Source organism: Typha angustifolia, chromosome 13 (genome assembly GCF_048772165.1).
Source record: "Typha angustifolia cultivar Huaian chromosome 13, ASM4877216v1, whole genome shotgun sequence".
Lineage (NCBI taxonomy): Eukaryota > Viridiplantae > Streptophyta > Magnoliopsida > Poales > Typhaceae > Typha > Typha angustifolia.
The window spans coordinates 14,604,089-14,621,998 of NC_133251.1; the positions used below are offsets into that span (position 1 = coordinate 14,604,089).

The 17,910-nt window shown below is 38.2% G+C and overlaps 3 protein-coding genes across 3 annotated transcripts; 1 reads left to right on the plus strand and 2 right to left on the minus strand.

Annotated features, from left to right (window-relative positions):
* The first annotated feature begins 578 nt into the window (after nt 1-578).
* Nucleotides 579-3,182, plus strand: LOC140774443 (uncharacterized). The gene is made up of 5 exons (XM_073117448.1): nt 579-818; nt 1,783-1,953; nt 2,347-2,433; nt 2,705-2,824; nt 2,944-3,182. The coding sequence occupies exons 1-5, from the start codon at nt 627-629 to the stop codon at nt 2,983-2,985; spliced, it is 612 nt and encodes a 203-aa protein (XP_072973549.1). The 5' UTR covers nt 579-626; the 3' UTR covers nt 2,986-3,182.
* Nucleotides 3,183-3,754: 572 nt separating this feature from the next.
* Nucleotides 3,755-10,617, minus strand: LOC140774848 (sulfite oxidase). The gene is made up of 12 exons (XM_073117996.1): nt 10,456-10,617; nt 8,940-9,055; nt 8,788-8,850; nt 8,667-8,703; nt 8,430-8,511; nt 8,086-8,204; nt 7,849-7,944; nt 5,944-6,054; nt 5,758-5,859; nt 4,814-4,861; nt 4,496-4,711; nt 3,755-4,148 (listed from the first exon to the last, which is right to left on the minus strand). The coding sequence occupies exons 1-12, from the start codon at nt 10,528-10,530 to the stop codon at nt 4,020-4,022; spliced, it is 1,194 nt and encodes a 397-aa protein (XP_072974097.1). The 5' UTR covers nt 10,531-10,617; the 3' UTR covers nt 3,755-4,019.
* A 4,932-nt stretch (nt 10,618-15,549) lies between these two features.
* Nucleotides 15,550-17,910, minus strand: LOC140773955 (exocyst complex component EXO70B1-like). Its single transcript, XM_073116753.1, has one exon. The coding sequence runs from the start codon at nt 17,756-17,758 to the stop codon at nt 15,785-15,787; it is 1,974 nt and encodes a 657-aa protein (XP_072972854.1). The 5' UTR covers nt 17,759-17,910; the 3' UTR covers nt 15,550-15,784.

Here is a 17,910-nt window from a genome sequence, read left to right on the forward strand (position 1 = left end):
TAACCCAAGCCCAATATCTAATGGGCTAGTAGGCGGTAATGTGCTAGAATATTTTTAGTCCGACTCGGCTCGAATGATTGGTGAGTCAGGCCGTAAACAAATATTTAAGCCCGATTGGCCCGAAAAGCCCAATCCAAACCCGACCCCGCCCAATAATCACCTGCTTAATATAAGGTTTTTTTTTCTCTTTTCTTTATTATTTATCAAACAAGTTCCCTTTAATTGCCTTTATTAATTCCCGTTCAAGTAGTTACAACTGAGAGGTATAACTATTAGTCAACGATAATAAGGATATGCAAAGAATATATAATGTGATTTGAGAATGATATAGGTAGTTTGGTCATACAGTAATTTATAATTTAGTTAGGGCAAAATAAATATTGCGGCTAATGAGCTAATGAACCATAAAATTTCTAGCATTTGCGCTCTTAATTTAAAAAAGAAAGATTTATAAAAAAATGAAGTGTAAAATCCGGTCAAATCACATAGTAAACTGTAATCCATCAAAAAGGATATACAGGCTACGAAGGAGGCGAGTTGTCGAAATATAAGGTGTCTTACGGAAATTTTCGAAATAACTTAACGAAGACGTCGCTGAAGGATCCTCGAGAGATTTTGGTGCGGGGATGGATGAGAATCCACGGAAGAGTCTATGGGGACACCAGCACTTGCCGCTTCTCGTGCGAGCTAGCTCGAAGGACTCCGTGGAATACATACTGCAAGCTCTCTGGCGGACGCGCAAGACCGGCCTCGACGCCACCGACCGCGCCATCATCCGTGACATCCTCCATCTCCCCGACGACTCGGACCTCGACCCCGTAACTTTTCTTCCTTTTCTTTTTTGTTTTCCTTTACCTGCTTCCTGTTCGACTAATTGCTTGTGTGAACTTATGCTTCTTATCTGCCTCTCTTCTTGTCAAACTCTTGTTCTTGATCTGCATTAAAATAGAGAGCATGATAGCTTCAAATTTGTTGGTGTAACTTGCTATCAGTCATTGGTACTGTGGCTTGCTTTCACGTTTCAATTTTATCGAGTTTAACATCAATCAACATTTATAAGCTGGCCCTGAGTTTTTTTCTGTGTCTTCCTTGTCCCTTTCATCTTCGCTCGATGTTCTTTTACCTAGGAGTCATGGGTCCTTGTGAAAGCAGAATTAGGGCTTACTCAGAAGAAAAAAGGAAATCCAAGGGAATACTCTATTGAGGAACTACAGGAGAAGTATCTACTTTTAGACTGGGTAGCATGTCAATTGTGCTGCCATATTGCTCACAAAAAACGAGAAAAATAGTTTTGTATTTCAAAAGGGAAAAGAAAGGGGGATTTTCTTCTCCATTTAAAGCTATTTCAATTTTATATACGAGGGTTTCTTCTGGTTTTGGCGAGAAGGAATGATTTTATGGGAGCAAAAACTAAAGATTAAATTCATAAAAAATTGAAGACGATTTTCCGAAGACAATAATCCGAAAAATTGCATATGTAATTAAAAATCAGACGATATTCCGACAAAATCAGATGATTCTCCGCCGAGCGAGGATCGTCTGTTTTGCGAGGGAAACAGACGATCTTCCAACATACAAAAAACCTGAATTTTCCAACTCTTACAAAAGGTTTTGAATCAAATTGTTAGGATAACTTGGTCACATTATATTGTTCAAGAGTCGTTGGATTAGTATTATGCTGGACGGGAAAAAATCATCTTATTCCATCTAATAAGTGCCTTGAGTCAGAATAGAGAAATCCTTGTGTTGACATTCAAACTTTCTTCTTGCAATACTATGCAGCTCTTGGTATGCCTAAGAATGCTCATACATAGATGTGTCTATGAGAATATTTCCAAAGATGAGATTCACAAGTTGTTTCCACAAGAGGTCTTACCTGAATTGCAGAGGTTACTTACATTGCTTCTTCAGAAGTTTCAACATGAGTGGCGAGAAGATGCAGTGAAGGACCAGGTAATATTAATAGGCAATCTATGTGGATTTTATGCACTATTTTCATGTATTTTACTTCTTGCTCAGCATAGTTAAATTGGTGGATTTCTTGCTTATTTCAACATATTATAGAGAAGCCTATAGGGTAATTTTTAAAAATCCATGTGTTTTTCAATTTCCAGAGAAGTCAAATCTGCCTCTTAACTTCCCTGTGATCAGATTAATTCCTCTTCACGGCTGTCAATTAATATTTTTCCTGCTACCACTTTAAGATACATAACTTTTCAGTGAACTAAAACTTTTTTCCTTGATTCATCGAGGAATCGTGTATCTAAAATTTCCCAGTTCTTATTCTGATAAAGAAAGCCATGATTCTGTTACATGGAGTATTTCTTTTGCCCTCTTGTCTTGTAGGTTTCCTTGCCCCATCTAAAGACGATGACGTGGAATGTGAATGAAAATCAAGATCCATCTGAGCGTGCTCCTGTTATGTGCCTAAAGGTAGTCACGGTTTCTAAAAATTTGCAAAATTTTGATATAAGTTCATGAAAAAGAGAGATATCATTACCCACTCTCTTTGCATTGATGATGCAAAAATGGTCTGAAACCTATTGTCTTCAAGCACTTCATATGACAAATAAAGTGAAAGTTCTTGACTTCTTATTAGTATACTGGGTGCGATAGAACCATGCTGCATACTCAAGTCTTGGTGAGAGGTTACTAGGAGTGAAAGCCTATGTCATGCTAATATATTATGATGTACTTTGAGCAGCTTCAAGGTAATGCAGAGTCATTATCAGGAGAAAAAGAAGTCAAGTTTCAATTAACGAAAGATACATTGGATACGATGCTGAAGTCCATGTACTACATACGAGACCAAATATCCAATGCTGTAAGTACCATAATCAAAATTGGATACTTTAGCCAGTCCTTTATGCATCCATTGCTCATTTTGGTTTAACTAGTTATTATCTTCCAGTGCTCATTGCTTGCCACCTATGATCTTGGCAGGATGATACTAATGGTCATGGAGACACAACAGGAGACAAGTAGGGCATCAGATTTGAGATCCTGTAACTTCAGAAGAAAAAAAAAGAAGCAGCTTGAAAGCCAGCCAACATATGTATAATTTTGTTGAAGTTATTAAGTATGCTGCTATGCCTAAATATCTGTAGACTAATATGCGATATTAATTCCATCTATGTTTTATTTGTTCTGATTTTCTCATTTTTGTAATCATAATCGTTCACCATGAAACCTTGAAAAGCTCATGAAAATTAATGATGTGGCAGAGAAGTTAATTTATTTCAGATTCTCTCAATTCAAGTGCAAAACTTGAAAGCTGTTAGATGCCCAGGTGCACCAAAAAAGTCAATTAGTTGGAATTTTCAGTCTCTTTCGTTACTCTGATTTTTTTTTTTTTTCTTCTTTCTTGCTGCAAAGCTGGCAACAACTACATGGTATCTTTTATTTTCTCAAGGTTCCAAAAGGATTGGGTGCTCGTATAAGGTAGTATAAGGTAACTTGTTCTCAATCTGAAGCTGGTCTATCGCAAGTCAGCTTTACGGGAATCTCTCATCAACTAGACCAAAGACCACAATGGCTCAGCATGGAGTCCTGAACTAGCCCCTCCTTGTAGAGATATTATACCCAAACCAAACATAAATTAACCTGATCACCAAAGAAATTATTACAATGGAGAAAACTATTTTTTCACTCTTGACCTTAGTAGTGGAATTATATTAACTAGAAACTCGGGGAGCGAGGAATTATACAGACAGGGTATAGCAGAAAAAAGAAATGCTTAGAGTTTATTTCTTGTCCCCTACGTAGTCACTTAGAAAATACAAGACATGGAAATAGCAACTTTTTTAGAAATCTCCACGAGCAGCAGCATGTGTATGATTGTATATGACATTGGTACTTCTCAACATGTGTATGATTGTATATGACATTGGTACTTCTCAACGTCGCAGACAAATTAGAACATAAAAGCTTCAACAGATTAGAATAGTCACGGACATCTCCACAACAGATGTGTAGATCTGTCACCTCTTATTTCTACTATTAATCCCCATGAGCATCATTTAGAGGCTAGAGTTGGCTACGCATGAATCTTTCCGTACTTGGACCCGATGCCATGATGTGTTAAGTATTCCTCTCAGGTTCCATATGGTCTCCACATTTTCAGGTTGCACATTTGCAGCCGAGTCAACCTGTAAATTGTGGACAATGATAGAACAAAGATCAATGTCATACAATGGAAACAAATGAAGAAATCCTTATGAAGCAGTGGTCTCACTATAGTTGCAAGCTTAGCACAGAAATGGCAACACAATATTAGTTCCTGCATAGGCAGTATCAAACTGGGCCACATAAACATAAACTTTTATCTCATAGTTAAAATTTGAAAAGCTAAAGGGCCATAAATTATGATTGACATTTTAAAACAACTGAAAGAATTATTCTGGAAATCATGATTGATCTTGGGTTATGAAGAAAAAACTAAAACACATTATATTTCAAAAAGAAAAAAATCCGTAAGACGTCAGCATGAGCATACCGCTTTAGCAATGATCTCAGCCTTCTCTGGTATGTCAACTACAGCCTCAAAAAGAACCCATGCCCACTTATCACCGTTAAGATCATCAGATGAATATGGACCATCACCTTTCTGGAATCTCTGAGCTTCCATCCATGTCTTTCCCCCATCAACGGATATATCTACTCTCTCAATGCCACGCCCGCCACCAGAAACTGCATAACCAGAAACCTTTATCTGCAATCCAAGAAATGGACTTGTTAATAAACCCTTGTTTCAAACATTTTCTAATCTTGGCATTCAAATGAAAAAGGGTATTATGCATGAGATGCTACAGACCTTTCCTTGCTTCACAACATCCTCATCCTCAAGCGAGCAAATAGCACACTGTGGGACAGTAGGTTATAAAATATCAGATAAACTGTTACTCAAGAGAGCAATAACCTGAGAACAGCACAATATCTAGAGTAGTAGAGTAGTACTCCAGCAGAGTCTAACAAAATGCACAATAAGTTTATGCACTCCTGCCCCTCAATCTACAAATTTAATCCACATTAAGTGTGCATTCTCGTGCATCAATCATGAGCAAAGATCACGATCCAATTGATCGTTAGTTCGTTACTACTACTCTGGGATTGAAATAACATTATTAGACAATATTATGCTAATCATATCTGAACAATTTGTTACATGATTCTCTTGGATCTTGGTAATAAGATTGCATATTAACTGAGTGAAAAATACCACATTTTAGAACAATTTGTCAATGATATGTCTCTACTCTCTAATACTAAAAGCAATCTGTCTAATTATATGGCATTCGATGAGAGCGTCATTTACATGGAGTCATGTTTCCAATCTGTCACATTGTATCTGAGTCTTATATCGGTTAACATAAAATAGTACAACCCATGTTCTCATCCACGCTTTACTCCAATTTGTCCACTCTAGGATTTAAAAATAGATCCCAATAGCACCAACATTGTCTATGCTATCTAGTCATAATTACATAGATAGAATCATTGCTTGCAGCCTGGCACTATTAGACATTCCGCTAACTTTCTAGGTTTGTAAAGAGAACCAAATTATTAAGCAGAAGGAAACATACATTAGAGAACTAATCAAGTTATCATCATATTAAAATTGTCAACAGAAAGCAAAATAAACAAGCATGTGTGGAGTCTCTTTCAATTGGTAAATTTTTCCTTGGTCTCATGTGAGCATTGCTTAACTGCTCATTTTATTTCCAAGGAAATTGCTCAAAGCATTATATATAAGTGTACCTGCACGGGAAAGTCCATCTGAGGCCTCCTGGTAGACCAGTTAATATTGTCCCAGTTAACTGAAGGTGGAAACGTTTTGTAATCCTTTTGCATAAAAAAACCCTGGCACAAGGAGATAAAGTTATTTCCTAATTTTCACAGTAAAAGTACAACCAAATGCTAAAATCACTGAAGATTTAAGAAAACCTGGCATTCTTCTTCACTTATTTTGATACTATCCAACCATTTGACAGAGCGTGCACCAATAACACCAGGAACAACCACGCGCAGAGGATAACCGTGGTCTCGGTTGAGAATCTTAAAAAGAAAACATACTCAATTAGAAGCACCATAGCAATTTCTTCAGAATAGAATGAGTAACAGAAGCAAAAATGTATAGCAGTAAACTTTAAAGGAACTAAAGGAGTAAGATTATATGGGTCCGCTAGATGTTACCTGTTCAAAGTTTCAGTCTCAGTTTCAGTTTCGCTTAGTTTCTGTTTTGACCCCTAGAAAAATTGAATTGAGGCCAAAATAAAATGGTTTTAGCCTGTTGTGGTCAAAATAAATGTCAAAACCAGAAATCTTGATAGTTTCGGTCTTAGCCAATGGATTTCGGCTTTGGTTTTCATTATGTTTTGGCCGTTATATTTCGTCTCGAGTAAAACTTCAAACCAGTTCTTGCTTGGAACAATAATGTGCAAGTAATATTCATCAAGAAGAATATCATGTAAAGATTATTCCATGAACAGAAAATAAAGGAAGTACATTAACTGAAGAGGTAGTAAACTGAACAAGGGATGCTGTCAAAGAACACTTCTCATGCTACCATAATTAAGCCAACCAAGAGATAATATCAACGTTCATATATACAACAGCCATCAGAGAATTGTAGATTCAAATTAGTCTCAACCAGTATGGTTCACCGACTTTTTCCCTCACCATCTACCCCATTTAGGGCAGAGTAAATAGAGTGGCTGATTGAGCCAGGTTGTACACCAGCATGACAGGTTCATTTGGCTCAAATGGTTGAGTCCACACTCCAACATAATTGCATGTGGGCAGGATTAAGCTGAAATCATAGCACACAGAACAAAGACACCAACATCTGTGTCACACAAAAAATACAGAAATATGCAATGTATTATCTTGATATGTGCAAGCAGCACTCCTTTGAATGGCTGACTATAAAATATAGTCTGATTTATTCCTTGATCAGGTTTCATGGTTAAACATGAAATTTTGAGAATAAATTGTAATAAAGAAAGTTGTTATATAAGAAAGGGCTGAAGGAGAATACGTTTCGAACATGCCCCTTAGATAGATTAGAGATAAAAAATTTCTACCTGAATTCAGAATAAGTAGGGGCTATGCTGGGACAGTAACTCTTTCACCAGCCTAGGCAGTAATCTATATGTGAGCTAGTGTCACAAATAGATACACAAACAGGGTTACTAACAACAATCTATAGTGTATTTTGAGCAACTATCTGAGAGCAATATTCTGCAGAATAGATAGGTGCATTAGGTATATAGACTGTAATACTCTTTATCAGTTTATTGACAACTTATTTGCATATTTGACTAATTCTTTCACAATAACTGCTCCAACATCTCATAAATTATCATCAATTATTTCGGCACTAACTACATTTTGATTTTTGACAAATATTGAGTGGATTTTAGATGATCGATTTAGTTTTAAATTTACTCTTTTGAATAGTTTATAACCTTATATGCCAGTAAGATGTTTTAAATTCAACAAGATATTTTTAAGCAGCAATATGAATCATGGCAGCTCCATCAAAGGATCAACGAGACACTTAATAGAGATGATCTATGGAGAAAAAAAAAACAACTGCAGGTTATCAAGATTTTTCAAACTAAACAAGTAAAGCATGAGAACTATGAAACATCAGCATAAGAACAATAAACTGTAATTTTTAAGAACTACGAAATATAATAGAATGGAAAGTAAACTGTACGAATTGCTTAAGTACAAAATTGTTACAAATCAAATGTTCGGGAACAAGTGTAATGATGATGCTAAAACTAAAAGTTCAAATATACTTCAACTTGAAAGGAACAGGACTGTAGAAAACAAATCCATTACCTTTCCATTCATTTCATATGCAAGTAAGACATCAGCATCTGGATTTGTGGCCTGTTGTAATGGAATTGATGCCTTATAGGGACCACCATTCTCCTCCTTGTTAAGCAAAGAATAGAACCCAAATAAGTCAGAGGTACCAAGGTAGGTAAGTTGTGTCTCGGTATCTGACCAAAAGGCAGAGATCTGTGCTTTCTTCAGACACAACTTACAGCACTAAAGAAGGATAAGAATACTCACTTTACACCTGTCTATGCTGATAAATTCGACATGCTTCCCTCCTGATAACGTGACTGAACTGTGTTTGGATATGCCAACTAGCTCAAGGACATCTGATAGTTTTGCTCCTCCCCAAATTGCTGAAGAAAAGAAAGAAGGATCACAAAGAGAAGCATCTATTGGAACCAATACCAATTAAAGACAATACTTTTAAAATATCGACAAAGAACACACTTTATGGGGGTCAGAAGAGGATTTTTTTTTCAGATCTTGCAAGAAACAAAGGTGCTAATGACCAATTGATCCTAATTTCCAGCAATAACAATAATTATTTGGGCTTCAGAACAGCAGAAAAATATGCCTACCATTTCCAATAGCAGCAGCATCCCAGCCAACACCTCTCACTGTACGTGATTTACTCATAGCAGTCCTTCTGTTACCTGCACACTGCATTATAGCATAATCTACTCAGACCAACAATGAAAAATTTTGTTTGTAGGCCAAGAATATAGCAGTAACTAGCGGTACACCACTTTGTTACTAACTTTAAGGACACATAGATATATCCTAACACAAGGAAAAATGTATTTGTTGCAACTTACCTGTAAAGTGGCAGTAACATTGTACTTCGGAAGTTTCCTAAAATTTACAGATAATGTTATTCCTCCTGTCAAAAGCCAAACAGATACCATACCTCACATACAACCCAGTCATCATATATACCTGATTTCAGCCATTGATAGCTGTATAGGCTTCTTCAACAAACCACCAACTGCAAGACTGTATCTGCTCTACCAATTAAGCACAAGAATCAGCTGACAGGCTCCTAAGGTAACAGCAGATCTGAACAAGCAAAGGTAAGGGAAAAAGAGAACCTCTCAACATTATCAACTATTGGAATTGGCCCATGATTTCTCTTGTAGAAATAGTCAACAGGAGTGACATAGGACGAAATAAGAGCTGCACGTGGAGGCTCAGCATTAAATGGCTCCTGCAGCAGGGTTGTTATAAAATCTGTTCTCATTAAGCACTTTTACATGTACAGTCACTGGTCTACTAATGCTAAGAGGGAAGAGTTAAAGAACGAAGAACTTTTAAAAAAAAGAATTCACACAAAATATGTAAATGAGAAAAAGCACTTGGAGATTTAATAAACTGAAAATGGAGAACCATGCAATACTATGGCAAGCCACGATTTCAGAGATCTAATTCACTATATAGACAATTACAATTTCCTCCACAAACAAAACAATAAATAAGCAAGTTTTATGATCCTATAGTGTGGGCTTATTGAGGTCAGTATAATTAACTTTGAGAACACTAGCCATCATTGACATGATGCTATAAAGTTGCTTTTGTAACTACAATCCCAAAAAAATTAATAACGTATTTGTCCACCGTACATGTTGACCAAAAAAAAAACTTAGGCATGTAGCAGGTGTTCCTTCGACCAGTTATGCCTCACTCTCCATACGACCCAAAATGCACTCTCCATTCCAATCACATGAAGGTTATCTCATGAACAGGTAATTGGAAACAAGGTGAAGTTTAGATTCAACAGATATACCTTTTACAAATTCTAGAGGGCCTTGACAGGGATGACAATTGGACAACATGTATTGCATCTTCTCTAAATAAATTGTAGGGCTTCAAAAAAATTATTGTCGCACTGAGAAAGTCAACTATGCCATCAGTTTCTGAATAGGCGTCTGGGTTCTGTATGTACCAGTCTCCACAACTCAAGATTCATTCAATGGCTTCTATTTGTACTCCTTGCTCTGCATACCCTCGTTAACTGATTGGGTTATCTTGACCTATATCTCCATAACTCCTGATGCAGTTTATTTGTCTAGCAAACGTACTTAACAAGATCTTCAAATACACTAATTCTATTTCATAGCAAAACTAACAAGTGAGTCCAACGCAAAAATGAGGAAGATATCAGGATAAGAGTGGAGAGAAGGGCAATTGGGCGAAAGCAATCTCAGGAAGCTGAGTAGGCTTCAACATTTAAAGCATTAAAAATCATACCTTCCAAGGGGTTTATTTCATTCTTTCATTTATTTATTCATGGATGGTGCCAACCACCGTCCCACTTGAGGTTTTCACTAAAGCACTAAACTTTAAAATACTGAATCATACACCAATGGTATCACTAAAATACTAAACACTAGGTGATCATTTGGCCGTTATCAGAAACATTTAAGTGATCACAACAAGAACTCTCTTCTTACCAATTTGATCGAAGACCAGAACGGTATCAAATATTCACGATCTAAAGCAAATCCAGTTCATGGATGCCATACAAACCGCTCAAATCAAAAAAAAAAAAGAAATCCTAACCAAAAGAGGCTATAGACGATGGAGAAGGGAGCTCGAAGGCCATCTCACCTTAGCATTGATCTTGAGAGACGGGTGGCGACTTGGTTCTTGGGAGTAATCCTTCGGACCGATCAAGCCTGGCATCTTTCCAAACTCTTCTCCTCTTCTCTGATTTGAACGCAGGGATCTATTAGTAGACTACGGAGATGGATGGATGATGGCCTCTTCTTCACCCGCCCCTTCTTTTTGATGCGATGCAATCGATGGCTCTTTTTTTTTATCGAGTTCGATCGGCTCAGTGACGGCATCCGATCCTCTGCATTGCAGGTTGCAGGGAATTAATATTTTACTCTTCTCGTCAGCCAGCCATTTGAGCACATATAGAATTTCCTACGTTTTAGCATGCAGACCATCCCCTCCCCTACTTGTAAGTACTTGGATGAGGTTCCCCAAATCTGTAGGTATCTTATTCATGACCAAAGAGATTATGAGTTCAACTCCAACACCAAACAATATTATGGAGAAATTGTTTGGTGGTTGGTACTTTGGTGACTTAGCTCAATTTGGTTGATGGTTCGACAGTGCGGTTAACTTGGAAGAATAACTAGGCAACGCAACGGAGACAGCTAAAAACTCGATGAGGCCTAAAGTGCATCTGTATCTAGGGAGGGTTGGCCCTTTGTTCAGCCCATATATAACTTTCAGGCTCATGAATAATCAAAAAAAAAAAATCTATCAAATGTAGGACTATTCAAAAAAAAAACAGAAACTATTCAAAAAAAAAAAACCTATCAAATGTAAGCGAATAGAGTGGCAGACTGGACAGCTAACCGTGGGAAGGTGGCTGGATCCATTGTAATTTTGGGTCCGGCAAACCTATGTACCATCTTAGGTGAGGAAAACCCGGATTAGCTAGCTCACTCGGGTCAAGGCCAGCTGAACGAAGCTACTTAATTTCAAAAAAAAAAAAAAAAGTTTCCCCAGATCTTAGTATTCGGGTTTTGTATGACTGGAATGAGGCGTCGCGTGGTATGTCTGGCAAAGGCAAGTGGAAGGAACTATTGGTTTATTTATTAATTAATTTAAAGAGGACTCATTAATCATTATATCAGCTGTTTATTTCTACTTTTTCCAAAAAAAATTCCACTCAAAGTGTCAAAATGGTACGAGGAGGGGTGGGGGGAGAAAAGACCCACATCATGGTACAAAATATTTCTCAATTTCCTTCTATGGGCTGCCTAGTTAGCAACCTGATTATATTCTTAATAAATCTTTGCACTAAGACGCTAAGCTTCAAATTGGACCTTCATCAGGACAGTTGACAACAAGTCAAAAAAAAGGTAATAAATACCTGCACTGAGCTATTAAGCTTCAAATGTCCCACATTACCTTTATCAGCCTTAACAACAATCTCCGATCAAAGATAACATCACCCAAGTGCTTCTCCACAGCATGCAGTTAGGTGAAAGCCTCAGCTTCAAGTGGAAAATAGCAAATCATCGGTTTGGTGTCAGCAAAAATAGAGGTGCCACAATGGTCCCGAGCTTCAAGTGAAACTATCAGATTTTCGTCCTTAAGGTGATTTTTTTTATACATCTATTTTATTTAAAAAATTAAGTATGAAAGTAAGCGTGCTTGAAACCATTGACTGGATCAATAATTTATATAAAGATTTAAAATCTCTTAAAAAGTGGTCAAAGTTTTATATATAAAAAAAAATCTATATAAATCTATTTTTTAGGTCAACAACTTTTAAATATAAATTACAGATTCTTCAGTTCTGTGCGATCATCAATTTTTTCAGGAATCAGTGGGGAAACAAGTCTAAAATTATGTAAAATATCGAAAGGAAACATCGAGAGTGCCTTAAACCCGGAAATTGAAGGTATCCAATTAACGCTCAGGGCCAAACAAAAGGTTCCAGAACTAATTTTTATATAACGTTTACATGGTTAAAATGATTTAAAAGAAAATGAATCCTTTTGTCGAGCATTTAGGGTACATTTGCAACCAATTCCAGATGGAAAATTGATTGATTTCATCCCGAGAGAATTCAATTGATTTATTTGAAAAATGAATTTTGTTGTTTGAAAAATAATGAAATCTATCTAATCGTGTTGTCTCAAACGACGTAAGAATTCGTTTTATTATTTTCAATTTTTCATATTTTACCTATGAGCTTCAATAAGGACATAATAGATTAAGGGCTAGTCTTCTGTCCAAATCCAACCTCAAACCATTGAATTTCATTACATATACTGAAATCCATTCAAATTCTCATAGATCACAATTCACAAAGCATAAGAAATTTTTAAATGACTAATCTCCATCTTACAAAATAAATGTAGTGTTTTCTTATCTTCCTTGGGAACCTTAAAGTCATAATAGTAATACTTTCTCTGCACAAACCCTCAAAATAATTCAATCTTCTCTATCCACCCTGACCTGAAACAGGCATAAACTTCAACAATTGTTTCTGCTACTCATACAAAGAATTCTGTATCACAGCAGAACCCATAAAACACCAACATTCTTCCACTTCATAATCAGATCACCAAGAAACATTGCTAAGCTTAGAAAGCTAAGAGAAAGAGAAAAGAGAGACCATGAAGAAACGTTTGATGAAAGGAAGCCAGAATGATGTCAACCTTGTAAGGTATAGCACAATCTTGAAGAAGATACATACGAGTGATATGTCTCGTAAAGTTTAATCCACCGTTGCATATTCACAGATCAACTTCATCCAACTTGCCAGAGTTTCTAGTATCACAAACCTATGTAAAGAAGGTGTGCCATCTAAAATGAAAATAGAGTAATATAATCAAAAAGATCCAATGAGACAAAGTATAATATTCTCAACTTGTAAGAAACTAAGAACCATGTATCTAGTTGTTCCATTATCTTTCTTAACCTCTGTATTTTGGGAACAGGATCATGAATTAACCATGCAGATACTATAGAAAGTAGGAAATCAAAAAGGTAACCATGTAGAAACTCCGAGGATGATTAGATGCTTCTTGGAGAAGAACTATCAAAATGCAGGTGCATAAATAAGCAGAAGCAAGTTCTAAAATGAGCATGTCATTCCAGGGTAACAAAATCAGGTGCAATTATGCCATATACATCATCCTCTCTGCTTAGAAAAAGCATAAACTGTAATACAACCAAGAAATAAAAGATGAGATGCAGTTTCGAAGTTTAACCATCTAAGTTGCATTTGGAAGTTCTCATCCACAACCGAGAATTGGAATTTACCATATTTTTGTCTTCATAACCATGTTCTTATTCCAAGATAATACTACAAAAGGTTGTACAATCATTCCTAGCCTCATAGGTTTCCTCACTGCATGCAAACCTTTATTCTTAGATCTACACTTGGTTATATGTATTCAAATTGAAACCTGTAACAGAATTTTTTTACTTCTAATACCTTTTTGCCAATCTGTAAATTATATCTCTAATACACTTCCACCAGCACATGCTCTCCTTTAATTTATGCTAACCATGATTTGTATGAGCGAGTGTTAATATCTATAGTATTTACTTAGAAGTATATATATACCATAAAAAGAAGAAAAATTGTTGAACTATTCTTTATCATAATCTCACATTTCAGCTTATTTATGTACTTGGTGCCCTTTATTACAGTAATGGATATCAATATTACTTCTCAATAATTTAAATATCATTCAAAAGAAAATTTTATCTAGGCCATTAAGTATGCTTCTCTCCAAACTCTGAATTCATGGTGTTTTGCATATATCTAGCATCTTCTTCATTGAATTAATTTGCCTTGCCACTTATTTTCTTGACCGTCACTAATTTGTATGTCATATGCCGTGAAATTATTTTTTTAAATATTTCTAATGCCAGTACAAGTTGAAAATAGTTACCAAAGAATATATCAAACTAAATTGTAGTTCTATATTTGACATCATGCACACCAACCTTTTAGTTCATGCTTGTCATATTCATAAGGAAACATATAGGTCCTCACAGTCACAATTGGTTACATGATTCCACTAATGGTAGGTTGTACACCTCACTGGTTAGTTGTTCCTTTGCTAATGGCCATTAAAGGATTATAACTACAAGTTCCTAGGTCCACTAGCAATCCAGCTAATAAGACATCTCCACTTCTGTTTTCATATGATGTATAACAAGATTATGTGTTACAAGCATTCTGCCCCATGATGCAGAGAAGTTCACATATGAACTTCGAAACAGCAAAAACCCAAATTTTAGACCTATTTCCAGCATATGCAACAATAAGTCCACCATCACGAGAATTATTATAGAGTTCTCACACCATCTGTTAATCATGTCGCATAAGATAACACTCAGTCCTATGGATCATGACAGAGAAAGTCATAGCAAACCCATTCCATTAAGGTGAAAATCAAGTGGCAGGAGAGGGATATGTGATTGCTAATTCATCATAACAAAGAAAAGGGATCTAGTAGATAGATCAATGAAGTGATTCTTTGAGCAGTGATGAGAAATGTATGCAAAAGACCAAATAATCAGGGTTTCTACTATTTACGTATCGTGTGTAGAAATGTTTCCTTGTTTATCCAAACAAGTTTACAATGAACTGCATCGAGCTCCCAAGCCCTTATATGAATAACCTTAATATGCCCTCACAAACAGATTGTAACTATAGAGAGACAGAAAAATAATATAGATGACCTAAGAGAAGTTACACAAGATCAGGACAAAATCTGATGAACTATCAAGATTGTGCTGATATATGATTATATGCAAGAGCAGGGCTACAGTGTAGGGATTATAAGTACTCAATATATTAGTAAATAAGTCTTTAAGCAAAAACTCTGAGTCCACATGATTCAAATACATGCAAGTGCCACCTGCAGAAGAACAAAACATTGGACTGCTTCTAAAACCACATGAATGGGTAGAACTGTTTAAGTCTCAACCACAATATTAACTCCCAGTCTAGGAGCTCACAACAAGCAACTCACTAGGAAAATAAAAATTATTTCTGTCAAGAAAAAGATGACAAAAATTATATGCACAATGAACAGCTAAAGCAAAACAGTGGACAGAAGTCACAAAATTAGTAACGCTCAATTTAGCTGAGGTCCCCATAATTGTTTTAGGTAATTCCATTGAATGGTCTTGACCAGGAATAACAAATAAAAGAAACTCAAAAAACAATTGAAGCTTCATAGAAACTAACAATACACGGAACTATTCAACTATAAATGATACAACAAAGTAACACGCCTTGCCAACTTTTGTATGACAAATAACAATAAAGAAAGGTCAAAATGAGAAACCAAAACTATGAAGCCTGTACAATGAAGATATACAAATTTCTTGTTGAGGTTTCAACAAGAATTGACACTCACCTTGATCAGCATATATCAATCATGAACTAAGGTTTTCTCCTTGGAGTGTTTGGGAATCCCTGTGACCCTTCAAACAGATGTAACACATGATCCTCCAAATCCTCTGGAGTGTACTTAATATACTTTGCTGAATGCCGTCCACCCTCTAACTGACCACGGTACCTCCCAACGTAGGCATGATAAGCTGGAATGACCCTCTCCAATACCAACATCTTCAGATCTTCTCGGAGCTCAGGATCTGGAACCTTCCAACCTGTCTGAATCCTATATATCTCTTCAAAAGTTAGATAAAAGTTCTTTAAACGTTCTTTGGGAATAATCTTGGAGGTGCCTGAGAGGTTCCCATTCCCTCCCAATCCATCATCCTTCAAGCAAGATAACAGTTTTGTCCAGGAAGCTCTGAGGTAGTACGTCGAAAACTGCTTGATTTGCGCACGATGCTTACGGACCCAGGTATCTCCTAACAGCTTGTTCAGCTCGGAATCCTTAACCTTCTGGACTATGTACAATATGTTATTCATCAAAAATATATAATGCAATCCTCCATCTTCATAAAGCTTAGATTTTTCCTCAATATTAGATTCCAGATATGTGATCAACGAGAGCACACAACGGCCTAATGGAGTCATATCAGCGCTGCCAGCTGAGCAGTCTCCACCATAGACACCATCAGCGAGGAGAGAATTGAGAGAGGTGCTATAATCCGCAAGCAATCCAATATAGTTCATCACATACCGGGTAAGAGGGTGGATCTCACCGCCCTGCAGTACCTTCCGAGAAGTCTCCCCCTGGATGCAATTCCCGAACTCAGCGATCGTACCCCTCACTGCATCTCCCAACCTTGTGAGAACCTCTTTTGTCTCCCCATCTATGAAATCCTTCGTGTCTCCCAAGAACAAAACCTCAAGCTTCGGTGCCACATCCGCTAGGGCCTCGTACATTCCCAGAATCCGGAATAGCTTGTGCGACGAGCGCTGACCCATGGCAACCGCGTCGCCAAAATTTAGCAACTCTAACACACAGCTCTTGGCGGCCTCTGCGAAGCAATCCTCTCTAAGCTCTTCGGACTGGACAAAGATTTGATCGCAGGTCCGCCGCTCCGCAGAGAGGAGCCCGGTGACGACAATGCTCACTGCGTGGATCCACCTCTTCATCTTGCCATCCAGAATCCCCCATTCCATCTTTTGGACCTCCTCTATGCTAATCTTCTCGACGCCGAGCGCAGCGAGGCACTCGGCAAGGAATTCGCGGCGGACGGCAACGTAGACCTGGCGCAGCTCGTCGCCGTACCCGGCGCGTATCATGCGGTCTGCAATATCCTCGAGATCCGCGACCGGCTCGGGGAGGACGAGATCGGACGAGATCTCGTCGGCGGAAAGGGAGCTCCGGCGGTTAGAACCATCCAGATTCGTGCCGCGGAGGTGATCGTCGTGGATTGAGGTTGCGAACTCGTCGTACTCCGAGGGGGGTGAGACGGAGAGCTGGCGGAAGGGCACTTGTGGATCGTCGGAGGCGAGAGGTACTGCGTTGCGGACTAGGAGGAGAGCAAACTCGTCCTCGAGACGGGCCATGGCGATCTGGAGAACGCTCTCGGCGCGGCCGCGGAGAATGGAAGGGGTAGAGGCCAAGGAGATAATGACATCGACGGCGGAGAGGTATTCGGCGGGGATCTCGGGCGAGGAGGAGTCCCAGATGGAGGAGTCGGCATCGGAGGGCTCCCACTGGAGCACGATCTGCTCCGCCTCATCGAGACGCGCCTCGAGAGTCGAGATCCTGGCGTCAACTCCTCCGTCGTACATGTCGTCCTCCGGCGCCGCGGCTGCGGAGGGGGCGGAAGAAGGGAAGAGGGCGGAGATGGATGAGAGACGGTTGTCGAAGCCGGAAAGGATGCGGATCATGTCCTCGGCGGCGTTCTTGGAGGTCGCGAGGCTCTTCACGATGTGCTGCGCCGCCGCGATCACCTTGTCCTGGCCATCCACCCGCGCTGTCGCCGCCGCCATCGCCACTCTGTAGATGGAGAGAGGAAGAGGAGGAGCAAGGCAAGGGCTACGGCTTTATAGGAATTTGGGATGGGGGAGGAAGTCGAGGGGAAGAAGACGATAAGTTTCGCAGCAATATCGTCTGCTGAAGTGCTGTGGGATTTTTTTGATCT

Excerpts from the sequence above, each read along its gene's own strand:
- LOC140774443 (XM_073117448.1), top strand. The coding sequence starts at position 627 with ATGGATGAGAATCCACGGAAGAGTCTATGGGGACACCAGCACTTGCCG. Across the intron at positions 1,954-2,346 it reads AAGATGCAGTGAAGGACCAG|GTTTCCTTGCCCCATCTAAA; the intron begins GTAATATTAATA and ends CTTGTCTTGTAG. Across the intron at positions 2,825-2,943 it reads GAGACCAAATATCCAATGCT|GATGATACTAATGGTCATGG; the intron begins GTAAGTACCATA and ends TGATCTTGGCAG.
- LOC140774848 (XM_073117996.1), bottom strand. The coding sequence starts at position 10,530 with ATGCCAGGCTTGATCGGTCCGAAGGATTACTCCCAAGAACCAAGTCGC. Across the intron at positions 8,512-8,666 it reads ATGTTACTGCCACTTTACAG|TGTGCAGGTAACAGAAGGAC; the intron begins GTAAGTTGCAAC and ends GCTATAATGCAG. Across the intron at positions 8,205-8,429 it reads TGCTGCTGCTATTGGAAATG|CAATTTGGGGAGGAGCAAAA; the intron begins GTAGGCATATTT and ends TCTTTTCTTCAG.
- LOC140773955 (XM_073116753.1), bottom strand. The coding sequence starts at position 17,758 with ATGGCGGCGGCGACAGCGCGGGTGGATGGCCAGGACAAGGTGATCGCG.